The 22,448-nt window shown below is 33.5% G+C and overlaps 1 protein-coding gene and 1 pseudogene across 2 annotated transcripts; one reads left to right on the forward strand and one right to left on the reverse strand.

Moving 5' to 3' along the window:
* Nucleotides 1-9,838: 9,838 nt before the first annotated feature.
* LOC148191657 (SUMO-activating enzyme subunit 2-like) lies at nt 9,839-17,444 on the forward strand (annotated as a pseudogene). Its single transcript, XR_015782665.1, has 11 exons — nt 9,839-10,020; nt 10,102-10,191; nt 12,951-13,034; nt 13,115-13,333; nt 13,956-14,057; nt 14,534-14,992; nt 15,088-15,317; nt 16,134-16,226; nt 16,314-16,493; nt 16,568-16,665; nt 16,782-17,444. The product of XR_015782665.1 is annotated as an SUMO-activating enzyme subunit 2-like (transcript).
* A 2,027-nt stretch (nt 17,445-19,471) lies between these two features.
* Nucleotides 19,472-21,353, reverse strand: LOC148191658 (putative receptor-like protein kinase At4g39110). The gene has a single exon (XM_088100788.1). It carries the CDS (start codon nt 21,351-21,353, stop codon nt 19,953-19,955), a length of 1,401 nt encoding a protein of 466 aa, XP_087956914.1. The 3' UTR covers nt 19,472-19,952.
* Between the last annotated feature and the right edge of the window lie 1,095 nt (nt 21,354-22,448).

Below are 22,448 nucleotides of genomic sequence, written 5' to 3' on the forward strand. Positions count from 1 at the left end.
TAGTCCTCCCTCGAATTTTCGACATCTCCATTCTTCTGTGATATTCTGAGTATAAAACCTCGAGAGATAATTAAATTTTACTACGTACTCTTGTACTGATAACCTCCTTTGTTGTAAGGTCAGGAACTCCGCCTCCCTTGCAAATTTTGCACTGTTTGGAAAATATTTTTCCAAGAACCTTATCTTAAAGTTCTCCCAATTCACAGCCTCACCACGAACCGTCATCAACTGTTGCATACTTTCCCACCAATATTCAGCCTCCCCCACCAAAAGAAATGATGCATAAGTTAATTTTTGTTCTTCTGAGCAAGTTATTACCCGAAAAATCTTCTCGTTCTGCCTTAGCCAAGAGTCAGCCTCATCCGGAGTAGCCTCCCCATTAAATTTAGTTGGATCATGCCTTAAGAAGTCATTCAAACTAGAATGATTTTGAGGTACTTGATCAACTTGCTGTTGCTGCATCTTTGTCGAGTTTAAATGATTTCTTCAAAAAGATAACAATACAATTTAGCATATGATATCAATTTCCTCCAATAGTCGTTTTCATCATAACAATTAATAGTTTTACTAAGAATAATAATTTCACTCCCCATAGTCCCAAAATACTTTCGAAAACCATTGCTCTGATACCATAATGTAACACCCAAATATTTTAAAGGGTATTACTGATAGTAGAGACTAAATTAATTCGATATCTCATATAAACAATCAAACTTTATTTCAATTACTCGAAAGTACAATACCAAACTTACAAACTTTAAACAATATAGTCTTCACCGTTGACATTTCAACTTTTAAATTTTACACAACATAATCTTCCCAATACAAATTTATTCTTTTTACAAAAATCCATGAAAGGTTTTCCCCGCATCTCTCTCATCTCTAAGCTTTTTCAACCACATCTGCAACATTATCTAATCACATATAACATGAGTTATATGATCATAGCATAAACAAATAAGGGTAAGCCAACCATATCAAATCAATCATTAAACTTGTAATAAGAATAGTTTAATCATTTATTTCTACAATTACTCAAATATCATTACCCCGATGTCATTAATTCATCATTATCAAAATCATCTTCCTCAATTTCATAAACCTTACAATTTATACTATGCTTACTCACGAAGCCTTATGGTCAGACCGCTCTCTGCCTGCTTCCTTAAGCCTCACCTGTATACTATGTCTTACTCTCTGAAGCCTTATGGTCAGACCGCTCTCTGCCTGCTTCTATAAAACTTATGAACCACATATTTATGTCAAAGCCTTATGGTCAGACCACTTGCTGCCTGCTTTCATTAACCTCAGGTGTTACTTTGTTCATACCAAGCTCTCATGGTATAACCGAACATACTACTTCCCGTAGGAAACATCATTTCATAAGCAATAATTTCTTATATCCACTCCAACATTTCATCACATCAACATTTCATACTCTCTTATCCACTCCAACATTTCATCAAATCAACAATTCATAACCTCTTCTCCACATAACTCAATCATGTTCATTCTCTAATCATAATTTGACAATAACCTATTTTGGTGTCAATAAATTAAACATATCGCCAGCTATCATACTTCATATTATAAACTCATTTTTTACCATAACGAGTATAACTCAACATATTTTCACCAATTAAAGATTCATAGATCAGCCAAAACATTTCATCATATCTTAGCCACTACGTATTAAAGTCTGAGCTCAATGTAACGATAAATAAAATATATATGAAGTTTTTACCATGATAACTTTATGCATCTCCAATTAACTTATTTTATTTTAATTTCATCCTATTAGAGATCTTTCTTTACCCCAATTGGTCACCGGAGAGGACCCAGATGTCTGAACGCATCAAACTCACCTTCGACGCCAACACATATGACTAGTCACAACTGACTGGACCAGGCCAGGGCTGCTCTATGATCAGGGATGTGCCAACTCAGGTTTTTTAAGGTTCCTCTATCCTACCAACAAAGGGAGGCCTTCAATAATTAACAATTTATTTATTTAAATTATCTACCTTGTTCGCTTATGCTCTAAATCTAAAATGCCTAATTTTAATATTTTTACTTCCTCTTACAACAACCTCAAATAGTATCACTACATCTATTTAATACTCATATACAAGTTATTACAGAATCCTTACTCCAGACCTTCCAACAAGATCAATTTCAGCCAAGAAACTCATTCATGATAGAATTCATACAAGATAATTATAAACAATTACCCATAATAAGATATTACTATAAATGGTCATAGAAGAATACAATATTTGACAATCATAAGAATAATCTTAATATAAAAATTCATGGGAAACAAGAAGTTGAATCTGGCAGAGCCGGTTAGACAACTTCTAATCCATCCCAAAATACAATATAATTAAATAACAAGAACAATACATGTCTGGGGAAATAAGAAGTTGAATCTGGCAGAGCCGGTTAGACAACTTCTAATCCTTCCAAAAATGCAATAAAATAAATAAGTAAAGCAATAAATAGTTTGGGGAAACAAGAAGTTGAATCTGGCAGAGCCGGTTATACAACTTCTAATCCTTCCAAAAGTGCAATAAAATAAATAACTGAAGCAATAGAAAGTTTGGGGAAACAAGAAATTGAATCTGGCAGAGCCGGTTAGACAATTTCTAATCCTTCCAAAATACAATAAAATTAAATAAGGAAAACAATAGAATGTTTGGGGAAACAAGAAATTGAATCTGGCAGAGCCGGTTAGACAATTTCTAATCCTTCCAAAATACAAAAAAATAAACAACTGATAACATACAAGTGGCATAACATAATCAACATTACATTTTACAACTATCACACTTGGATATCAACACAAAGTATACTCTCATTTAAAATTTAAGATCATACAGAAACAAAATACTCCATATTCAAGATATAAGATCAGAAAAAACAAAATATAGCATATCCAAGACTCAAGATAATACAAAAGGAAATACTCAAAGTTAGCTCCCCTTACCTCTATTACAGACTTAATCCCCTCGTCCTCTGAAAACTTCCAGAATATCCCCTTTGAAATTCTTCCCACTCTCTTCTCTCAAAAATTTTCTAAGTTCTTTGGTGTAAATTTTCAGCCTCCCCCCTTGGCTATTTATAGCAAAAAAAAAATTTACTATTCATTTTTACTATTCATTTTAACTATTCATTTTTTTATTCATTTTACTATTACAAAAATAATTTTTTATTTGCAATTTGATAAATTCTGATCTCAAAGCTACGTGGAACACTTATCCTTTCCAAAAATATATATATATATATATTTTTTTTTTTATTTTTTTTTACTATTCACTTTTTACTATTCACCTTTTACTATTCACAATTTACTATTCACTTTTTTTTTTTTTTTTTTTTATCTAGTATTTAACTTACAAATATTTTTCAAGGATCTTACAGTAACGGGTCCTTCTAAATCTTGCTTTTGACGTTCGTCCTCTTCATTCAGAAAACTGAACGTTCGTTATTTTGAGTAATTGAAACTAAAGATAAAAATGATCACAAAGTATGAAGTTTGAAAAGGTGAACACTATATGGAATGATTTTATGATTATGGATTTTGGACGAGCGTTCCAGGGAGGAACGACTCATATATGTTGATTATGGAATTTGGTAAAGTATGACTGTGGTTATGCTAATGCTGGCTTGGTCCATCCTGATATTCCGTGATACTCATCTTCACGTAGAGGAGAGTAGTTCATGTGTGGGAATGGCAGGAGGTCCTTAGTCCATAAGTTAACATGGGCAACGTAAGAACGGACTAACCTCGAGTGGCAGCTGTTGAGTGTATCCCAGTTACTACACCACTCGGGTGCAAGGACGCCTGTAGCTACACAGATTCATACAGTCCAGACGGTCTGTCTAGTATATATATATCTTTATATGTTAAGTTACATGTTGTATGTGAATTGAAATGTTAAATGTATATGTCGATGTATGAATTAAATTATATAAGCTTACCCTTTCGTTTTCCTTGTGTTGTCTATCGTATGTGTACGTTCGTCCTGTCTTGCAATGATCATCCGGGTGGATGTGAGCAGAAGGCGAGGCAACTTTGGAAGATGTCATCGAGGAGGATAGCTTAGTCGAAGTTGAAGTGAAAGCGGAGCAGTAGGACGTCCGTCCTTTTTAGTTTTTGATATTCGCTTTTGAATTGGACGTTCGGTTATTTAAGTTTTGAAAAACCGTTCGTCCTAACCTCTTGTAATTCTGTACTTAAGTCGTTCGGCTTTTGAACTTCGTTTCAGTAATGTAAAGACGGCTTGATGTGACTGTTAATTGTAATTAATTCTGAATTATGGTAAGTATTGTATTTTGGGATGTTACACTAAGACAAATGCGTAGCTATTTTTTTTTATAATAACAAAAATTTAAGAAGTATTATTTTGAAAATAATAACAATATAATAAATTAGATTACTATATTATAATTTTTTTCTAAAAAAATTATAAAATTAAATATAAATTACTTTTATAATTTCATTGTAAGTAACTTTTATTTATTTTACAAGTAATTATTTTTGTTTATAAAATAATCACTTCAAACGTAAAATGATAAAAAAATTGTATAAAATAAAATAAAATTTTATTTATTAATTTATAAATTATAGATATAATACACTACATATATTCATATAATCAAAAGATTCATATAATAAGTTTAGTTAATCATTTAAAAGTCAATTTGTTTTATCACTTGAGAGTTTATTTTTGTATCAAGTTAAGACCATGGTAACATTACAGAGAAAAAATATATAAGGATGAGCTAATGCAAATAAAAAGTGGTATTACATACATCTTTACACATTTTCATCGCATCATAGAAGATATCGTCATGCATATAAATATGGATAAACTCACACATGTAGTCACAACATAATAAACTAAATATGCATCATGATAAACAAGTTCCATAAAAAAATAACACTAGGTATATTTTAAGCCAAAATTTTATTTAGTTTATGTTCTGAATTGGGTGACGCAAAACATTTTACTACATTATTGCGTTTTGCATTCTCATAACTTTTGTTGTGGTTGTCTTCTTCTAATATTGCATTCTTGAAAAAAAGTGAGTTATTGAATTCTAAAATATCACTATAAGAAAAATCTTTGTTACTAACAGCTTAAAATCTATATGTAACTCGAAAATCTGTATGTAAAATAGTGTTATATATAAATTACATACTAATTTTTTCATATATAATTACATATGAAAAAATTTGTATGTAATTACTTATGAAATTCAAAGTTTACTTATATTAGTGGGAATATATATATATATATATATATATATATATATATATATATATATATATATATATATATATATATATATAAAAGAAAGATTACACAACATAGACATTGAAGAACACTTAAACCTCAAACAAACATTTTACATTAAAACATAAATATTGTTTACATAATTGTTAATTATTTAAAAGTAGATTGTAATAGAGTCATACAAATAAGTTCTAAATATGTCTAATGCTAATAATCATGATAATCATTTTCATCTTGTGGTTGATCTTCTAGTTTAACATCATTGTGTGGTTGATTTTGTTCATTATTTTATGATTGAAAAAGTTGTTGTGCAACTGCGGTTGTTGGAGGTGGAAGGTATTGCATGATGACACCAATAAATCATTGAAAATGATAACTCATCTGTCAAAGTTGTTGATCATGACTTGTTAATTGCGTTTGGAGTTGAATAAAGTCCTCTATACTTGGTTGTTGACTATAATATGTCTGTGTCTGTTGTATGTAACCGTCGACATTATCATCTAGAGAAATAATATTTCCAATCCCATATATGTGTCCTTTGTACCTTCCACTCGTAGCCTCTAACCAACACTGGTTCCTTAATCTTTCCTCCTCTACAAGGTTTGGGGGACTAAGGATGTCGACAAGTTGTTGATGATGGATTCTTGGCTTACATATCTCATTTGTCGAGTAGTTTTGTTGTATCGGTCCATGAAAGCTTTCAAGGATTCGTCTTTCCATTGCTTTGTACTCACTAAAGCAAGGTGGGTCAAACTTTGAACCTTGTTGGTAGCATACTACCTACCGAACATGGTGCAGATGGTGGCAAAGCAGTCAATGGTACTAGGCGGTAAGGTGTTGAATCATGCCAATGTCTCTCCCTTCATGGATATGGAGAACGCTCGACATCATACGAGATCACTCAATGAGTAGAAAACCATGGTGTTAACGAACGAGAGGAGGTGTTTGTTAGGTTCTGCTGACCCGTCATACTTCTCGAAGGCGGGAGGCATAAACTTCTAGGACATTCACTACAAGAAAATACACTACAAGAAAAATCGTTATTACCTACAATCAAAATCCGTATATAAGCTCAAAAATCCATATGCAATGTAATGTTATATATGAACAAAAATCCGTATATAAAAGGAGCGTAGTTAAGTTACATACAAAAATATTCGTATATAAATTACATACAGATTTTACATACGGATAAATCCGTATATAATTACATATAGATTATTACATACGGATTTACATTCGTATGTAATGTGTTTTTAGCTTTAATAATACATGATTCCTATCAATGACCATCTAATTTATATTTCATTACAATTGTAATGACTTTCAAAGCATTTTCCATTAAAATATGACTATATAGTCACCTACAGATCATTACATATGAATTTAGATTCGTATGTAATGGAAATAATCTTTATATACAAATTTTCCGTATATAATTGTTGTATGTAATGTAAGTGGATAAAACCATACCTGTTGATAAATCCGTATATAGCATCCATATGTAAGTAGATAAAACCATACCTGTTGATATTACATACGGATTTAGAAAAAAACAATTAAAAATTAAATTGAAAAACGTCCTAAAACCTAAAACAAAAATTTCCCCTTCTCACTCTTGAAAAAAACTCGTTTTTCCCTCTTGCTCACAAAGAAGCTCACAGGTTGCCTTTTTCCCTCTCTCTCTTCAACTCTACCAATCACGAATTGATTTTCTCCCTCTTCCTCACGCAAGTGAGATCCGGTGTCGTAACGTCATTTTGATCGGGTTGCCATCAATAGTTAAGGGCAGTAGTCCCTTCGCCTACACCGGTTGGATTGAGGGGTTCCTCTGGTAGCGACGATACTCATCTCCTTTCTGGCCTTATTTGATCCCTCAATCTGAACGTTCTCCTTTGAGGGAGTAGGAATGATCGACACAAAGCGCTGGCCCGACTACTCCTGTTGACCGACATCGTGTTCAACCTTCAATGATGTTATCTCAACCTCATGTCTTCTCTGCATCTCTTGCATTTGTCTTTGCATCTACCTTATCAAATCCATAGGATCCTACTGATCACCCATGTTTCTCGTGGTCATCATTGAGTTTCTTTGTTTGTCCTCAGGCCCCACAGTGGACGCCAAAATGTTTCAGATGTAGGGTCAAGAATCACAATTAATACTCCTTTGCAGTTTTCTATCAATCTTCCAACGTCGTCTTAAGTCTCCGTTACAGGGTTATCCTTAGTCCTTCGTTTTTTATCTCCAAGCCGAGCGGGTATGTATCTATCAAAGGTTGTTCGAGGCTCAAGTTAGTTAAACGTGTTTGATCATTTATCACAGTAAAGTTTTAAAATCGCAATAAAAGCAATCACCTACCTTCTTACCTTACCTTTGCATTTATAGGTTTCGAAGTGAGCTTTTAATTAGAACTAGCTTAATCATGTGCCAAAAAGGCCCAAAAGTCAATAAGTATATTTTACTTGTAAATATGTTGAATTTGCAATGCTAACCTAACTTATAATGGGAGGATTCGTTCCTATCAATCATATAAGTTATGTCTTTTATTTTATATTAGTTTTGTATACAAATAATCTCATTTAACTCTCTTCACTTAAATCTTATTTTCTATGAGTAATGAATTTAATAGAGTTAGAATAATATATGCACTATACTATATAATATCATCCTTATTCTTAGAAATAGCCGTATCATATAAAATAAAACAATTATAACTATGTAGATTTATGACGTGAGATGGCTTTGACTCTACTCAACATCATACATAAAACCATAGTTAAACATTACCTTTTGTTTTTAGTTATGTTTTCTTATCTAGTCATCAAAGGATTTTCCTAAATACTTTAAGTTTGTCATTTAGTTAAACTTAATCTTAAACTTGTTTAACAAATCATTTACTCGTTTTGTGAAACACACATAAAGGTATGCTCACTTAGTGAGGCCTTTGTTTGCCCAATGAATCTTTCGTTATACTACTATTTATATTTCATTTAAACATCGTTGTCCAATGAAGGGTAGAGTCGCCTTGCAAATCAAACGACAAAATTCGCTTAACGAAAGAATTTCTCATGTCTTTATGAAATTTTGGTTAGTGAGGAATTCCCTAGTGAGTAAAGCCATCCAAGCTCACTGGATTTATAATTTTAATTCTCACCTAACGAGTTTACACTAAACCAACAATCCAACAAATGTATCAAATCAACCATTTGTCCAATCTAAGCACTCTTACGCAATTCTTAGTTCAAAAATAGAATACCCACAAGTTCCTCACGCTTTAGAGAGTCCAAGTCAATTGAAATGATACATTTCATACAAGTCAATCATCACATGGCACATTGACATCATAATTTTAACTTTATACAATTGAAATCAATACTAAAACATCAATTCAAACAAATAAGTACAATTATTAAATTAAATATTACTAATTTCCCTTCCTTAAAATAGAAAACCTATGTTTAAAACTGTTGTTTCTAAATGCTTTAGTACTCATAATATATTCTAACTAAAAAAACCCTAATTAAATATCTAAATATAATTTGATGATCACGTATAAACAAATATTGATTTTGAATCACATGTATTAAATAAGAAATCACACGCAACTCAAAACACTAAACGAACTTAAAAAATATGAACTTAATACATTTAATAAGTTGGATTTGTAAAACTCTATCATCTCTGAAAAAAAAAATACAGAGAGAAGAAGGAGAGAATTTTGGAAAAAAAATATAAAAAATGATGTTTTTTTTTTTATAAAAAAAACTCAATTAATAAAAATTATATTTATCATATAATATTTTAAATAACAGAATAACATCTTTTAAAAATCACTCATATCTTTTAGTATTTTTTAAGTCCTTTAAGATAACGTTATATAAAAAAAATTAACTGAAGAAAATTAACTGACTGTAAAAAAATACAAAAAAAAATATTTTTTTATTAACATAAAATTCAACAAAAAAAATTTAATTGAAGAAAACAAATTGTAATTTCTAACATTTTTTTTATTTCACAATCTTGTTAAGATAAGTAAAAGAATTATTGAAATAAGTAAAGGAAAAAATGGTTGACAGATAAATTTCAATTGTTTTGTTTTTTAATTTGATTATGTTTTATTGTCTAAATAATTTCATGCTATGATGTATCTAAATTAGTAGTTATTTATGGAATAAAATCACTCATACAAACTATCAAAACAATTCCAGTGCAACCATTCAAAAGGGAAGTTTTTTGTTTAAATAATCACATTAGTGTCATGGATAAATCTTTTGCTTTGTTTAAAAACATTTTTAGTTTCAGATTTTGAATATAGTTTTCAAAAGCTAACAATAATCAGAAAACAAAAGTGACAAGTTGAACAAACACCAAACACATTGTGTCGGTGTTACGATATTCTTATTTTCCACAATTGTGTGTGTTTTTATTTATAATACTTTGTTTTGCGCGATTTGGCTTCATTTTGGGGTTTGGCGCTTTTTCCCTGACGACTCTTTTAGATTCTGCCACTTCCTTCACGTCAACGGTTCGATTCCCTGCACCACTTTCCCCTTTTCAATTTTTAAAACCTCGTTGCATTTTTTTCTCTTCTTCTTCTCTTTCATGTGATTTTTTCAACATTCTTCTTCTTTTTCTTCTTCTCCTTTTCTTCTTCTTCTTCTTCTTCTCCACAGTTTCACTTCCAATGGCCTCTCCTCCTTTTTCTTCCGCCGTTGTAAAGGTACTCCCTTTCTCTCTGTCGTTTCCCCTACGAGTGTCTTGTCGTTTTTATACCGACTTATGTCGTTTTGGGTTTTTTCAGGATGCAAAAGTGCTTATGGTTGGTGCTGGTGGAATTGGCTGCGAGCTTCTCAAGACTCTCGCGCTCTCCGGCTTCCCTGACATTCACATCGTTAGTTTTCTTCTCTATTTGGGTTTTTGAGATTATTTTAAGAAAAGGGTTTTTCAGTTATTTTGAAGGAAAGGGTCTTCAGTTATTTTTTTGGGGTTTGAGTTTTTTGGTGTTTTGTTTAGGGCTTTTGTGCTGTTGGGGTTTGGTTAAAGTTTCGAGTTTCGTGCGTTTCGTGAGATGGGTGCTTCAAATGTTTCGCGCCTTGGTTTTATTTAGGAGGTGTCCGTGAGCGCGAGGGGTTAGTGTTGTTTGGGCTGCCGTACTGTATTGAGGTTTGGGGTGGTGCAGTGTCGTGCTTAAAATCGCTTTGTTAGTTTTTGGTTTTGGGAGGGTTTTTGGTAGTTTGATTCCTTGCTCTTTCGTGTAGTTGGTGGCTGTTTGCTTCTCGTTACGAATTTCAATGTTTTGTTGAAGGAGGAAGAGTTTTTGAGTGTTGGGACCAGGTGGGTTGTTTGAGCAGGTTTTCATGCTTTTGAGTACGAACTGTATTCAGGGGAGAATGGAATGTTTCTTGTTGGGGCTGCTGTGTTGGAGCTTACGGTTTGTTGACCTGAATTGCTCTTTCGTAATTGTTGTTGAGGATGATGGATTTACGGTGGTGGTTGTGGATCTTGGTATTTATTTGGGAATTTTGAGTTTTAGTAATTATAGTTATGGCTAATAAGATCTTCGAGAATTGAACTTTAATTAAAATTAGTTTTTTTTGGAAGAGATGGTGTAGCTACTCAATGCTGAGGGTGATAGGTTAATGATAATGGTGGATCTGCTGAATGCTGGAGGCTGTTGTACTCAGAACGAGTATCTTCATAGTTACTACTGAATAGAATCCTGAGTGTGTTGTGACCTTTTGCCATACATGTTTTCATCTAGGACCATATCTTATTATTATAATTGTATATTTACTTGTGTATATATTTATTATCATAGTATAGTAATCAATAGTGGAGCTGCCCTACGGATGGATTCAAATAGCAAAGGGTTTTTCAACAGCCAGCCGTTGCGGCTGCAGTAATGGCTTTTCACTTGTTATAATGGCATAACAATGCTATGGGCTCAAAAAAGCCATTTTTACCCACTAAACAAGATTGTTTAGGTTTTTTTCCTGACAAATTTGTGATTTCTCCCCCATTTTTAACACATTTTTGGCTTCATCATAAGAAGATTTGAAACCCTTTTTGTTTACCATTCCACAAAATAGTTACCTTTGTTTTGGCATGTGTTCCTTCATACTGTAACATTTTTATGTATTCAGTTCTTTCTTTAGACTTCCCAGTTCACATCTAATTTTTACTATTTTGTTATGTTCATTTTTCTATTAACTTCATCATCCTTCACTTTTTGACTTCATTGCTATGTTCGTACTTTGTCTTGCTAAATAGCCACTATGTGGTACTTGCACTATTAAGTTGATTTCCTCTGATTCCCAATTGTGACTTTAGTCACTATTGTGGATACTAGGGTTGTGGTTGCAGCATGTGCCTTGCGTAGGTCCAACTGATTTAGTTGTACTAAATAATTGGTATATATGTCAACTGCAATGTGACTTTTTCTATTTGCCCACATGGTATTGACTTTATGACAGCACATCTCGATTGATGGTGATTTTGTGAAAAATGTAATTCATTATTTATCATGTCTTTAATTTTTTTAAATTTTTTTTCCTTTGATTATTTATATTTGTATTACAAATATGCAAGTTGCATTAATAAATAAGGCTTAAATATGTTTTTAGTCCATGTAAAATGAGTGAGTTTCTGATTGTTTTCTTTGTTTTTAGTCCCTCTAAAATTAAAAATCACTGCTTGTGATCCCTACTATTATATAACACTAGTTAACTGTATATGCATTAGACAAAAGGTTAAGTGACCATTCCAATTGACACATATTAGTGTTGTGAAATGGTGTCAACATGTGACACCTAAAAAAATCTTAATTTCCATTAAAGAACTGCTATTTATCTATCTGAAAATGATATTAGGGATTGACAATAGTAATTTGAAATTTTGGAGGGATGGAAATTGGAGAAAAATATTTCATAGGCAATAAAATCAAGATTCACATATTTTAGAAGGGCTAAAAATAATTATTTGAAATTTACAAAGATGAAAAACAAAGAAAAATATTTGTCGGACCAAAAGCAAAACATACTAATATATAGGGACTAAAAACATATTTAAGTCCATAGCCCCTCTTCATGTTATCCAATTATAGCATTTTCATAGTTTGTCACTATGTGTTGCTACCTAGATTGATAACTTTATTATTTATTATTGCAAGTTAGATTCTTACCTCGTGTAATCAATGTATCATTAATTGTGGGCAAATTTTGTCACGTCCAGTATTTTTACAATTATTTGTCATGGATAGACAACTTCTATTTAAAGTTTTGGAACCTGAAGAGCTGTTTAATATAAGCTTACTGGGCTGAAAACTATCTTAATATAGTTCAAGTGTGTAATTTCTCACCATCCTTTTTTCCCAAAATATCCATCCTACAATTGTTCCTTGTTGATTTTGTACAATGCCGCCCTTTCTACTAAATTGAGTTCCTGGATAAAGGTTTGACCATTAACATTGATTTTGCAGTCTTATTGTCAGCAATCAGTCAACCCATGAATTCTTGCCTAATGTACTAGGAGTTGATATTATGTGTGTGTGCACGTGCTCACTAGTCATTTTTGTCTCTCTTGATCTAACTGTATTGTTTTAAGCTATGGATATGCTTTAACAAATTTTCGTAATTTATTTCTAACGTGCAGATTGACATGGACACAATAGAAGTCAGTAACCTGAATAGACAATTTTTATTTCGAAAATCTCATGTCGGGCAATCTAAAGCTAAAGTAAGTTTGAACTGTTATGGTTATTATTGTTAATGGTATAGGTTTCAGTTGTGCATTCATCTAATGAAGTGTTCAATCAGGTTGCTAGGGATGCTGTGTTAAAATTTAGGCCCCACATAAACATTACTCCATACCATGCAAATGTCAAAGATCCTGAATTCAATGTGGACTTCTTTAAGCAATTTAACGTTGTTCTAAATGGACTTGACAATCTAGATGCACGCCGGCATGTGAATCGCTTGTGCCTGGCAGCTAATGTTCCATTGGTTGAAAGTGGAACTACTGGGTTCCTTGGACAGGTAATTTAATTGCATTTATTGGTTGAGTAAGTGATATCCATTTTAAGTTGGATGCTCTTTTAGCATTACTTAGTAGATTACAAGTGGTAATTTTTTGTGTTTGATAGTTATTTTTGTATAAGTGTATCTATGTGTGTGTGTGTGTGTGTGTATATATATATATATATATTTTTTTTTTTTTTTCTTTTAAATTATCGATTATCTGACTTATGAAAATGGGTTATTATTAGGGACTATCAACAGTGTTCCTAGGTAAGCTAATTTCTTATGGGAAAACATGTTTTATGTGCATGCTTTTATGTTTCAACATGTAGATACCGTTAGATCTTTAATTTCTGTCATGAGATTATCCAGTAAAAGGTTCGTCCTCTATTTCAATTCTTAAAATTTGTAATTTATAATTGTGTGTGAAGTTTTAGGTTTGATATTTAATACTTGCCGTTTCTTTTGCTAATTTTGTTACCCCATCTGTCTAAGGACTTTCATGGAAACATGTATCTGACATTCTGTATTGCCAACTTTTACATGATGTCAATTTAATGCGATTGTGTTGTTAATTACTGCAATATATCAAGTTGCTGTTTCTCAATCAAATTTATGATTTAGTTTTAATTGAAAGTAGGTAACTATACATGTCAAGGGAAGAACAGAGTGCTATGAGTGTCAGCCTAAACCAGCACCCAAGACATATCCTGTCTGTACTATCACAAGTACCCCATCAAAGGTATGGTTTATTGTCATTTTTCATTAGGGTTACACTGGTGAGATTGTCCATTAAAGTTATATTGAGTTATAGGCCTTCAAACATGTAGTCTATGACTGTTTACAATGTTTTAGGTCATATTACTGGTCATATATTGATTGTGTTTGGTTAGTCACGTCTTTTGTATCTTGGGACATAGAAAATATAAAACTATAGAGCCGGGGTAATTCATAGAAATTTTAGGTTGTTCACGATTATTTGGATTTTCAATTAATGGGATATTTATGTTGCATTGTTGAATCTTGAAGGATGGTACTTGATAAATACCTTTTAGCATTATTGAAGGCTGTCATATTAGTTATATTTAGGAAAATAGATAAATTTTTTAAACTCAAGCTTTTGCCTTTCCTGTTTGCAAAATAAGTATGAATTTTGATGTTTGCTTCAAATTTCTGTCTATTGAGTTCTAAGCTTTTATCTCCCATTATTTATGGCAGTTTGTTCACTGTGTTGTGTGGGCAAAGGACCTACTTTTTGCCAAGTTATTTGGGGATAAGAATCAGGGAAATGACTTGAATGTTCGATCTAGTGATGGTGCTAGCTCTTCAGAAAATGTAGAGGATGTATTTGAACGTAGGAAAGATGAAGACATTGATCAATATGGAAGGAAAATTTTCGACCATGTATTTGGGTATAACATTGAATTAGCCTTGTCTAATGATGAGACATGGAAAAATCGTAATAGACCAAAGCCTATATACAGCAAGGATGTTCTGTCTGATGAACTGGCTCAACAAAATGGAAATTTGGAGAAAAATAATGCGTGTGATGATGAATTATCAGTATCTGCCATGACATCTTTGGGTATGAAGAATCCACAGGATATTTGGAGTCTCAAAGAAAACTCGAAAATATTTCTTGAAGCATTGCGGCTATTTTTTACAAAAAGGGAAAAGGTCTTTTGCGATACTTATTTGGACTTATTATATTTTAATATTATCTTTATGTCTGATACAACTTTGTTTTTATTTTTAAATTCATCTTTGAGCAGGAGATTGGCAATCTAGGATTTGATAAAGATGATCAGTTGGCTGTTGAATTTGTTACTGCAGCTGCAAACATACGGGCTGCTTCCTTTGGCATCCCTCTGCACAGCCTTTTTGAAGCTAAAGGTATTGCTGGTAATATTGTGCATGCTGTTGCGACTACAAATGCTGTTATTGCTGGGTTGATTGTCATTGAAGCAATCAAGGTGCTGCAAAATGACATTGAAAGTTGTAGGTATGATGTGATTCCACTTCCTGTGTATTCTGTTTTAAATTATTTGTAGTGATGTGAAAGTGGCTTTGTTACCTTAATGTCTGGGTTTGAGGAAACATTGTGAAACGTCATTTTAAGCAAAAACTACCTTGGCACAAAATGCTACCTACTGGCTATTGACAATTTTTTTACAGTGCAATGGATAATCATGTTGCTGGTGCTAGGTTGTAGAGCTTACACCCATATTTCATTTTGAATGCTTGATAACTATCATTATAGTTCGTTAAATATTAAATCAGTATAGTTTATCGTAACTGAATAACATTCTGATTTTATAAGATTGCTTGGGGCTTGTTTGGTTGTTTAAAGGTTTAAAAGAAAGTTAGTTTTGTGTCTTTGTTTGAGAAAAGTGATACTGGTTTCTTTACTAGGTTTTTTCATTTTTTTAAATACATAATTACTATAAATTTATAAACCATTGGTTATAGTTGAGAAAGCATTTTTCTGCAGAAAAGGCTAAAAAAAAGTCCCCTTAATCATGACTTAAGAGGGTACAGACAGTACTTTTTGTGTCTTTTTTCATGCGAGCAAAATGCATGGATCTTTAGGGGAAATTTTGTCCCTATATTGCTGAGCGTTTTTGTCCTGACCTCATTTTTCTGTATCTTATATCTTTTATTTATTGTAGATTCTGTTTGAAGGTTGTCTTATCCTTCCTGTTCTTTCCTTGGTGCTCATTGCTTCTCTAAGTAATTCTTGATTAATGTACTACTTTGTAGTTTACAATTCAACTTTACTGTTTTTAATGTTTTTTCTAATCTTTTCTGGACGTCTCAGAATGACATATTGTCTGGAACATCGTCAAGAAACATGCTGCTTATGCCAGTGGAGCCATTTGAACCTAACAAGTCTTGTTATGTTTGTTCTGAGGTTTGCTGAATCTCCCTTTGTTATGTATTATGCCTGTAGTCATTGTTAAAAACATGCTCACTCAATAAATTTTTATGTGCAAAGCAGACACCTTTATCCCTTGAAATAAACACCAACCGTTCAAAGTTGAAAGACTTTGTCGAAAAAATTGTTAAGGCAAAACTAGGGATGAACCTTCCTCTTATTATGTGTGCTTCAAACCTCCTTTATGAAGCTGGTGATGTTGAGGACGACATGATTGCCATTTATGAGGCTAACCTTGAAAAGGTATATTTGTTGTCTTTGATTTGGAAAAATATATGATCGTGATTGTTTCAAAGCCTGTTTCCTATCACTTTCAGGTCCTGGCTGAGCTTCCTTCTCCAGTAACTGGTGGAACAATGCTTACGGTGGAGGATATGCAACAGGAATTTGTTTGCAGTATTAACATCAAACACAGGTTTTTATTTGACCCTGGTTTTTTGTTCTGCGAGAATAGTATTTGTTCCCATCTCCACGAATCCTTCTATCTTTTCTGCTTGTTTTAAAGTAATTTCTTTCCTGAGTGATTTTCAGAGAGGAGTTTGATGAAGAAAAAGAACCTGATGGGATGGTTCTCTCAGGATGGACTCAACCAGTGTCAGCAACAGAAAATAAAGACAAATCTGTTGGCAATGGTGCAAGCACCTCAGATGCAGTAGTAACAGCTGTGGAATCTGAAAAGGATGAAGAAATAACTATAGTTTCAACCTTGAAGAAGCGAAAGCTTCCAGATGAGACTGACATTTCAAGTGCCACTGAAGCAAAACATCAAAAGCAGTTGGAAGTAATTGATGACGAAGACGATCTTGTCATGCTTGATGGTGATTTAGACAGCTTTAAAAAGAGAAGATTCTCATAGTCAATTCATGGACTAAAATCAGCATGAATTCTTGCATCCTAATTTTGTATTTATAGGGAGGTTTGGCGATTCTTTTGGCCATAATAGTTGTTAGGAATGTTGCTATTAGTCTTTTGCTTGACATAGATACTGTTTTTCTCCCTTGTGCTTTCTCAGTAGCCGCAACATGTATTATTCTCCCTGACGCCTGACAGAGAGGATCATTGACCTCATAAATTAACTCTCTCACACATGACATTAGTGATGATCAACAGTTTTGCAAACTGATTAGCTATTCAATTATTGTCATGTATACTATATTCTAGATTTGAAATGTGATTTGTCTTTTATCTGTTGAATTTGTCATCGTTTCTTAAGCCTAAGGGAGAGCTTTTGTTTGAGAATGGAAGTCTCTAATTGCTTAATGATGCCATGTGCATAAGATTCATTACAATTCTGATACAGATAATAAAGTGGGAAATATGAGGCTATGTCTAATGTTGGTGTGACACATCAAACGTGTGCATCCAAATGTTGAACTAAGGTAGCAATTACATAATATGATGCAAAGAAGAGCAAATTATGAAGTGGGAATGTGACTAATGCGATGCATGGCGAGGTCGTTCACTCCACAGTAGAAGCAATAAAAAAATGTTGTTTCTTTTTATATTGCAGAATGTATTGAAAATTTGATACGGCAAGAAGGTATAATGCTTTACCAAAATGTTTCTCACTTTCACACTAACCAAAATGATATTTGATGCAATGAGTACCCTTCTGCATGGATTGTCAGAAAGTTTGAGCAGTTACCATGTGTCAGAATTGTAATTCTTTACTTGATCTTTATGTTTGGGTAAATTAAGTCAGTGCTTACCACTGAATGATTGGTTTTTTAAAACTGAAGAAAAACTATTTTCATATCAATAATATTTGTATCCATAAGCTGTTTTTGAAGAATTTATTGAAACAAGTTAAAAATATAAGCTCTCAGTTACTTACACAAGTTGTAAATAAGATATTCTAAACGTATCATTAATTAACCAGATGAATACGTCATTGTTAAGAAAGGTGTCTCCCTTGAAGATTGATGCACAGGCGAAATTGAATCCTCTTGTCTGGAAAATTGAACCCAAGTTGGGAATATCTTGTCAAATTTTTACTCTATTGAGTGAGACCACTTCCAGCCAAACATAAAATGACATAGTATTTGGTCCTAAAAATATGGATTGTGTTTTGAACCCCTGAAATCCGCACCTATCATTTTCTTTCAATCATTCAATATGCTACCATTTACGGTAGGGAAATTTAGTAAAGCTATTATGCGCTCCTATCTTAGAAATCCTTATTTTAGTACTTTGCTAACAACCACTCAGTACTTGCATGCTTCTTTTGGTAAGATTCCAATACATCTCATTTGGGTTAAATTTTTTGATAGACTCTAATAATTTTATTTTTAAAATTTTAATTGGATTCCTGAGAAAGAAATCATAAGTGGGGTCTCAGGGACCCGAATGGAATTGTTTTAAAACTTCAAAAGATTGAATTATAAGATAAGAAAAAGGTTATACATTGACGATGCAAACTACTTTTATCCTGTCATTCAATCGCAGACCATCATTTATGATAAATTTGTTTGCTTTTACAATGATTAGATGATTGCAGAGTTGTCTTCAATTATTAATGTGAGAACACTAAAATCTTGTCAGATTTAAACTATAGTGAACTATTTAATTTCTCAGAAAGCATGTGGAGCAACACAGTAATGTAACCAAAACGAAGTGATGGACCTCGGATGAAGATAGATGGAACAATTATTGGTTCTGCTCTTTAATTTACAAACAAAACTAGATAAAATAATTGTCATTTCTTCTTAGACATGACACCATAATTTTGACAGTGACAATTAATTTACAATGGTTGTCTTATGGTCTTCCTGTTTTGAATCAAAATCTACTGTGGATCAGATATTAGAATTAGTTTGAAACAAAGAGGAGCATTTAGCATCTGCAACATTGTAGTAGAATTTGTGGTATGCTATGCCTGATCGAATTCAATATTGGAATATTTTGTTGAGAAAAGATATCTTGTTGAAGCTAAATGTGTTGAATATTAAATATACATAGAGCTGATAACTACAAGGTAGAAAAAGGAGGTTGTTCTACTTTTATCACCAGATTCAGCTATGCTGTCTTTTTCCTATAATTTACATGTTTAATTTTCTGATAGAAAATAGTTTAAGGGATGATACTGTTTGTATCAGTACCTGTGTAAAAGAAGAGTTTTTAGGCACTGGTTTGATATTTATGTTGTGCCATTACATCTCCTATCTCAGTCAAGATAACTATTTTTTGAAATTAAGAGAAAATGACAAATAGATGGAAAGATATACCTTTAAAAGGGAACATATATATCGTAATAAAATCTGATATGGCCAAATGAGAAATTTTTGTAAAATGACTCAGAAACTCTCCTGGAAAATTGGTCCATTACACAAAAATTTCAAGTCAACTTCACTACCCGCAGTAGCCAGTTTCTTTGAACATGCTTCTACAATTACCTCCCCTACAAGTTACATATCAATATACAACAATTCATTTATATAATACCATACATGATTAATGGTACTGCAGAATGCATGTGTTCTCACAAGCCAACAAGTTAATCACATTACACATCTGATACACTCTTTTGCTGTCATGCAAAATAATACCCCACACACAATACAAGAGGACAAGAGAACCTACTCGAGAAACAACACACAATTACACAGGAATTTTTTGGTCCAAGTCTTCACGAAGTTACTATAACGTCTCCTAGAGATGAGTGGCAGTCCAGTTGGAGGTTCCATTCATGAAAAAATTAGCCTTTCACCTGCCATTGAGATTGTTAAACTGAGCAAACATTGCAGTTCCAGAATGGTCATCAATAGAATGCACTTCTGGTGTAGCATTATTCACTTCTGCACGTGGCACTGCCGCCGCCGGTGCTGCTGGTGCTGCTGGCGCCGGCGGCTGGGTCGGAGTGTCATCAGTAGGAGTGGCAGGTGCTTGTGGGAGAGGTGAAGTAGGAGCCTCCTCAGGCTTTCCTTGTGTGAATGCCTCTTGAAGCTGCAAAGCATACTCCAAGTTCCACAAAACATCTCCCATTGAAGGCCTATCCACTCCATGATCAGCCAAACACTTCTCAGCAGCCTCAGCAAACTTCTTCATAGATTCAGGATTGATTGATCCAATCAGTTGAGGGTCTATGATCTTGTCAAGCAAGCCCTTTCTCTTCCACTGCATCGCCCAATCGGCCAAGTTTACTTGTTCACGGGGCAACTGAGGGTTGATGGCTGGCCTTGCACACAGTGCCTCAAGCAGAACCACCCCAAAGGAGTAGACATCAGATTTTTCTGTGAGTTGCTGTCTTCTGAAGTACTCAGGGTCAAGATAACCAAAGCTACCCTTCACTGCAGTGCTAACATGTCCCTGCCCCATTGGTGCATCCTTGGAAAGTCCAAAATCAGAAACCTTGGCTGTCAAATTCTCATCAAGCAAGATGTTGGTGGTCTTGACATCACGGTGAATGATGCCTTGAGCTGTGCCTGTGTGAAGGTAGTGAAGGCCACGAGCTGAACCGATGCAGATCTCTAGCCTTTGCTTCCATGAGAGAGGAGGCATGTTCTTTCCATAAAGATGGTCTCTGAAGTGTCCATTGGGCATGTACTCATAAACCAGGATCATCTCATCATTCTCATCACAGTATCCAATCAAGGACACCAAGTGCCTGTGCCTGAGCTTCGACAACATTTGGATTTCTGTCTGGAATTCGTTGATGCCTTGCTCTGATTGAGGGTTTCCTCTCTTGACTGCCACTTGAGTCCCCTCATCTATCACACCCAAATACACATTGCCAAATCCACCAACACCAATGATGTTCTTTGAGTCAAAGTTCTTGGTTGCTTCCTGAAGTTCAGCGAAGGAGAAGTACCGGCCTAGTCCCATTGATGAGGAGAAAAAGTTGCTCTTTCCCATAGAGTTCTTGCTGCTCATGAAGCTTGTGTCACCAGCATGCAGAGGCAGCAACCATGAAGAGAAGCTGTTCCTCTTCTGCCAGTCTTGAGGCCTCTTGTGCCACTTGATCACCATAGCTCCGAGCCCGACGAAGGCTCCAAACATCATGGCAAATCCAACTGCAGCCACCGTGCCGCGGCTAGAACCACTAACACTTCTTCCATCAACCCCAAATTCTCCATCCAAACTGTTCACAGTGTTGCTCATCTTCATGACCTCTATGCCGTTCACAANCAAACTTTACAATATAGTCATAGTAACAAACTTTAAACAATATAGTCTTCACCGTTGACATTTCAACTTTTAAATTTTACACAACATAATCTTCCCAATACAAATTTATTCTTTTTACAAAAATCCATGAAAGGTTTTCCCCGCATCTCTCTCATCTCTAAGCTTTTTCAACCACATCTGCAACATTATCTAATCACATATAACATGAGTTATATGATCATAGCATAAACAAATAAGGGTAAGCCAACCATATCAAATCAATCATTAAACTTGTAATAAGAATAGTTTAATCATTTATTTCTACAATTACTCAAATATCATTACCCCGATGTCATTAATTCATCATTATCAAAATCATCTTCCTCAATTTCATAAACCTTACAATTTATACTATGCTTACTCACGAAGCCTTATGGTCAGACCGCTCTCTGCCTGCTTCCTTAAGCCTCACCTGTATACTATGTCTTACTCTCTGAAGCCTTATGGTCAGACCGCTCTCTGCCTGCTTCTATAAAACTTATGAACCACATATTTATGTCAAAGCCTTATGGTCAGACCACTTGCTGCCTGCTTTCATTAACCTCAGGTGTTACTTTGTTCATACCAAGCTCTCATGGTATAACCGAACATACTACTTCCCGTAGGAAACATCATTTCATAAGCAATAATTTCTTATATCCACTCCAACATTTCATCACATCAACATTTCATACTCTCTTATCCACTCCAACATTTCATCAAATCAACAATTCATAACTCTTCTCCACATAACTCAATCATGTTCATTCTCTAATCATAATTTGACAATAACCTATTTTGGTGTCAATAAATTAAACATATCGCCAGCTATCATACTTCATATTATAAACTCATTTTTGACCATAACGAGTATAACTCAACATATTTTCACCAATTAAAGATTCATAGATCAGCCAAAACATTTCATCATATCTTAGCCACTACGTATTAAAGTCTGAGCTCAATGTAACGATAAATAAAATATATATGAAGTTTTTACCATGATAACTTTATGCATCTCCAATTAACTTATTTTATTTTAATTTCATCCTATTA

The sequence above is a fragment of the Vigna umbellata genome, chromosome 10, assembly GCF_029865625.1.
Source record: "Vigna umbellata cultivar VRB3 chromosome 10, Vumbellata_1.0, whole genome shotgun sequence".
Classification (NCBI taxonomy): Eukaryota; Viridiplantae; Streptophyta; class Magnoliopsida; order Fabales; family Fabaceae; genus Vigna; species Vigna umbellata.